The 5991-nt window shown below is 44.4% G+C and overlaps 1 protein-coding gene across 1 annotated transcript; it reads right to left on the bottom strand.

Moving 5' to 3' along the window:
• Positions 1–1177: 1177 nt before the first annotated feature.
• LOC148011241 (L-gulonolactone oxidase 5-like) lies at positions 1178–4175 on the bottom strand. Its single transcript, XM_087670819.1, has 2 exons — positions 2872–4175; positions 1178–2549 (listed from the first exon to the last, which is right to left on the bottom strand). Exons 1-2 carry the CDS (start codon positions 3803–3805, stop codon positions 1546–1548), a joined length of 1938 nt encoding a protein of 645 aa, XP_087526945.1. The 5' UTR covers positions 3806–4175; the 3' UTR covers positions 1178–1545.
• Between the last annotated feature and the right edge of the window lie 1816 nt (positions 4176–5991).

Below are 5991 nucleotides of genomic sequence, written 5' to 3'. Positions count from 1 at the left end.
CAACAACAACAAGCTCAATCACAGCTGCAATAGCAACACCAGACATCAACTTCCTTGGCAGCTTTGATGCCTCAAACTCAGGCCCATCCTCAAACACAATCAACCCATACTATTCTTCAACCACAGTCTCAATCACAAATGGCTCAATGGCAATAGGTGCAACAAGAAGCTAGGTCAACCCAACTAGACCAGCAACAGAGGCTTGTACTGCCATGTGGTGTGATGTAGTAGCAAGTTGAAGAGCAAAAACAAGTGCAATCACATCCAAGTAAGTAATTTTCAGTCATCCTTGCATGATTTTTCTAATTTTTGTTGCTTAGTTGAGTGCAACCCTACATGCTGAAGTATTTGCAATGCTCTTCACAAGTGAATGTGTAGTTTGCCATGCTTCTTATTCTTCAACTGTACTGGACTTTGTTCATATACGTGGTCTATAAGTCTTGGATGAACAAGTGAGGTTGCTATTTGACTTTAAAGTCTCTTTGGGATGCTAAAATTTGCATAGACCGGATCTTACTTTCAGAGAAATGTTTTTAATGGGCTACAAGAAGACAATGGTGAGTAAACTTCTATAGCATCTATAGTGCAGGTGGAAAGAAAGGTGGAAAGAGGGGTAGTGTGCTTTAAAACATTTCCTCTTTCCACCTTGCCGCAAAGAGCTCGATAGAGCCAAGCCTCAACTCCTTCTCCCTTTTTGAATTAAGCTTCTACTCCTAACTTACCCCAATGAATGAGAACCTATTCGTACTGAAAATGGAGAGAATTTGATTGGTGCAGGTATTACGGGCGAGCTTTGATGCTAGCCTAATGAATGAGAGCATGTTGTCATCGAGTGGAGGGAAACTGATTGGTGTAGGTATTGCTACAAGCATCGATGTTAGCTCCAGAGATGGGAAGCACACATGCGATGATGATCTGTTGTGAGCTTGCACTGCTGATTCAGGTGAATGGATGGGGGGGTTGGATTCTGAAAGTCTTCCTTCGTAATGGGAGAGGGCTGCTTCTAAATTCTGATGAGGATCGACACTAGTTCTCTGTATTTGGCCTGGCAAGGCAACTCTTCAATTGAGTTGTTGATATGATATTATTGAGGCATGTCCAATGTCATAATGATGCATTTCCACACAACGCTTAATAAACAATGAGTAGCCAATAGAATGATAATAAAGGTCGCATAGTTTGACTCACCTAAAACTTACATTCAATATTTAAGAATTTGTTCATAGATTCAAGAAGCTTTTAAAATGCACATGCTTGGAGCATGCCGCTTACTGCAGGCAAAGCGTGGTATTTGTTATGCTCATACAAATGGGAAGCGAGTGAGGTGGGAACCTTGTGAGCTTCGTGATGATGTAACAGTGCTAGACTCGTAAACTTTGCAATGATGCCAACCGCGGTTAGCGGACATGCCGGCCAGCTTGTACAAATTTATAAGCTCTAAAGCCAGTGACACACTGCAGCAGCCTTTGGGAAGGTGGCAGCTCGTGCTTCACGGGTAAGAAAACACCGGTGAAGAAAGCTACTCTGGCAGGGAACGTATAGGCTTTATTGGATTGGGGCGGCGCGGTCTTCTGCTTCTTCTTCGTATCTGCAGACGCGAGCTTCCTTGTAGACGAGGCCAGGCCGGCAGAAGAAGCCCTTGGCAGGGAGGCAGTGGGAGTCATCTCTGCACACGCACAGCCCGTCGAGGGCGCAGCCATTGCGCAGGATCTGCACAGGTCGACGAGACGACGACGAGGATGACGAAGAAAAAGAAGATGGTGATGAAGTAGTCGAGATGCCCAGCACGGCATCGGACCACTCGTTAGAGAACAGGCCAAGAGGATCCAACCTCTCCCGCGCCGCCAAGAAGCGGTCCATGTCCTGCGTCTTGCTCGCCATACCCTCGAACGCCAGGTGCCTGTTCTTGCCCCAGTGCGGTTTCCCCCCATATCTCCCCAGCAACATCTGCTCCACCTCCTGCATCGCCCCTGTGTACGGCAGCGGCTCCCTGGACCTCCCGACTATCATCTCCCACATCACCGCGTCCTCGCGCTCCCCCAGGTACGCCTCCGACGCCCCCACGAAACGCATCCAGATCCCCCCAAACTGCGCCACCCCGCACAGTCCCTGCGGGTCCGCTTCCCGGAGCTTCTTCACCTCGACAATCGCCTCGCCGATCCTCGACGCAGGTACTGCGATGGATATGTAGTGGAAAGACAGGCCCTTTATCAGAGGATTCCACACACAGGTGGAGAGCTTCCTGCTCCGATCAGCCATGCTGTACATGTTATAGTGCAGATCATGCATAGCGTGGGCCCCTGCAACAACGTCGTCACTGATTAATTCCACCATGTCCGACGACATCGCGATCGAGACTTGTGAGCCGGCCTCCCGACCACAGCCGCCACCCGTCTGCATCAGGTTATTGTAGCCAACAACTGGGTAACCTGTGAAGATGTTATCCCTGGAGTTGACATAGCCATCCCCTGTCTGATAGCGGTGATTCAATATCCCATCCCCCTGCATGCAGAAATCGCCAATCTTGTCCCTTGTGTTTGATGCTTTCCCTGGAAGAAAGGGATGGAACAAGACAATATGGTCACTAGTGGTGATGCACATCGACTTTATCAATTTGGGAGGAACCTAGTTACACATGCAGAGTACATGCCTGCCTTAATTAGAGCACAAACAAAATGAACATGAGTGCTACATCAGTTCTGTAGGATCAGTTCATAGCCTGTCAATGCATATTCAGTCTCAGAGCATGCAAAGAATCAGCAGGTGCAGTAGTAGCTGCCTACACCATATGATCACACAGAGCACACACACACCCCACTCTGCTGCAGTGAAGTGAGAGGTTCCCCCATGATTAGTGAGTATATAACTTACAGTTTAATGCCAAGCTCTCGATGACTTGCACCTCGATTTGGTCCAGAAAGGGGTCTTTCATAACTCCATCTCCCTCTTCCTCCACACTCACTCTGTCATCTAGTCTGAACAGAGTTTTCCCAGAGGAAGGATACCAGTAAGCTGTTGCGAATTCATGCTGCTTTGCAAAGTCCAGTATCTCAGATTCCAAGTTCTCGTCACCTCGAATATCGAATGCCACAGACCTCTTGAACATGGACTCCAACTGAAATGTGACCTGGGAAATGACGCCCAACACTCCGAGAGAGACCTTAGCGGCATTCAGATCTTCATCTTTGCTTGATAAATCCCTTATTTTCACGTAACCTTCTTCTTGAGGTGCAGCTGTGATCAATCTGATCCCGATGACTCGATCATGAGGACAACTGCCATTCCCCCAGAAGCTACTGCCATGGGATCCTGTACTTATCATACCAGCCACAGAGACTGCATCCCAGATAGGAGTGTGTGGTAGAGTTAGGCCAAATTTGGCTACAGTATCTACGAGATCTCTCAACATCACCCCAGCATCAGCTGTCACAGTCTTCTGTGTGACATTGACGATGATGCGAGAGTTGTAATCCCGTGTGCTTATGATCAAGCCATCATCACCACCTGGGCAGACCAACTTGAGGAAGCTGTGTGCCTCCTTGCTTACCACTTTGATCTTGGTTTGGGTCTTTGCTGCATATGCAACTGCCCGGAGGAGCTCCTCCTCCGAGGTGGGATAAACGGCCATGGCAGCTCTGCAAGGAGTGCTGTCAGCCCACTGGTGTTGAAAGGTGGATACCGTGCACTCGGTGGCACCGCAATGCACGGGTGGAGGCACAGGCAAGACGGTTGCAGAGGCAACGACAACAGAGGTGAGCAGGATCAGGAGCAGCTGAGATTGGAGGTGAGCCTTGGAAGGCTCCATGATGATAGGTTTATAACAAGATGGTAAGCGAAAGTGGTCTAGTCTCAGAGGCTAATTAGAAGCAAATGCGAGACACTTAGGTCTTATGATTCTTCACTCACAGCTATGTTGGCTACGCATATAAGTCACCCGGAGGCTAATCAGAAGCAAATGAGAGACACTCAAGTCTTACGAATTCTTCACTCACAGCTATGCGACTGGAGACATATAGCTACATATATAAGGGCACGCACAGGACCTCCCGGGCCACCAGATAAAACCTGACGCGCAAAATGACGTTTGCTCGTGAACCCAAGACCGAGAAAACCCAGACGAGATGATGATTGCTGAAAGGCGACCAATTCTTTTAAGGTATTTACGATCCCTTGAAGCCCACATTCAAAAGAAGTATTCCTAGACTATCCGCGTATTGCAATTTGCGCCTAAACCATTCATGTAGGCTACTACAGTGAAGAGTCCAGAAAGTCTACACGGGCAATGCTCACAAAAGGGTAATCCACTTCACGAACTCGAGATAATGATAACTTCTCTTTCAATCAAATTTTCCTAGGTGCTTACTCACTCCACGCGTCTTTGTGCTATTTGTTGCTTGTATGAATCCACATCCCGTCCAAAAAGCCTGGTAGCCCAATAAAACAAAAGCAACCTTTGTTCTCAAGGTGAGGGCCATATTTTCTCTTGAAGGTGTCTATCCACAACCTTGAGGCACTTGGCCTTGTTCCTGTAAATAACTTAGTTTCGTATTTATTAATACAACAATCTCATTAGAAAAAAAAGCCCTTGCCCTTTGACTTGAAGGTATGCTTTTAAAAGATGGCCTTCAAATGATGTGTACGCTAGATGTTTACTTTCAAGTTTCAATTTTCAAAGGCTAAACTTTGCACAATCAAGCTTTTAAATCAGGATTATTTCAACGATAAAATTCTATTCATATGTAAGAGAGACTTTTTAGTATGTACATTTGATTATGGACATGAGAGAGGGAGGTGTACATGGGAGTTAAGCATGGTTGATTTAGTCTCTAGCCTCTACAAATTATGGAATCAATTTTTCTTTAAGTTTTTTTGGCAAGGAACTTTAAAGAAACAAGTGGGATATAAATTTCCACATTATTTCAAGCTTGAACAATGATGTAACTATTTTTTAATTTTAATTTTATGCTAAAATGACAACTTTCAAATCTCTAGTCAGCAAAGAAAAGAAATCAAATTGTACAATTTGAATTTAGAGCATAACCATCTAACTTATAGTGTGGATATCAACATCTTGATGAGGCTTCAAGTTGTCCCAACTAGACTAGATCTCATTCCAATTTACCTCTCTTGAATCTCATACACCATTATAAGAAAAAAATATAAGCGTATTAACATTCTCTAAGCTCAATCGATTGTGGTCATTTGACTTAATAGGGTTCATCTTAGAGAATCCTCTTTCACAATTAATAATGCTTGTAATATTGACCAAGCATGCATACCAAAGTTTCTTCATCTCACCAAAGGAGTGATCCCGTTCAATATCATGTGCATAAAGCTACCATACCATATGCATACTCTTTCTTAGACATGCTCTCCTCAAATTTACCATATTAACTCTTGATACTACAATTTACACATATTCACATCCACTACATCATTAAACTTTTATGTGACCAATAAATTGTGTGTTCCTCTTAGTTATTTCAATGATCATGAAAGTCATGTTTAGCAACGCAAAGAACCTCCCCAAGTGTAAATTCCACCTTACTATTAAGAATCATCCACTACATCATTAAACTTTTACGTGACCAAGAAATTGTGTGTTCCTCTTAGTTATTTCAATGATCATGAAAGTCATGTTTAGCAACGCCAAGAACCTCCCCAAGTGTAAATTCCACCTTGCTATTAAGAATTAACCTCTTTAAGCACTTTCTTGAGATTCATTGCAATTTCTATGAGAGACTGCAATTTGTAGCCTAGTTGCTTACCCTTTTGCTCCCTAATCTATTTCCCATCCTCCTTCTTTTCTTTTGCTACTTCCTCCATTACATGTTCAAGAGTAGGTTGCAATGTAGCCTTTGGTTGCTTAAAAATTATTCGTGTCACCCTCTTTCATATCCCTATAGTGTCTCATCTCTCTTTCTCTTATCTTCTACAATCACATTTGTATTAAGAACCTTAGCCAAGTATACATACACTAAATAAGAGTCC

This window comes from Lygodium microphyllum, chromosome 28 (assembly GCF_053477565.2).
Source record: "Lygodium microphyllum isolate KBCC chromosome 28, Lygodium_microphyllum_v1.1.10, whole genome shotgun sequence".
NCBI classification, from domain to species: domain Eukaryota; kingdom Viridiplantae; phylum Streptophyta; class Polypodiopsida; order Schizaeales; family Lygodiaceae; genus Lygodium; species Lygodium microphyllum.
The sequence above is the reverse complement of the archived record's forward strand: the minus strand, read 5'-3'. Positions and strand labels throughout refer to the sequence as shown.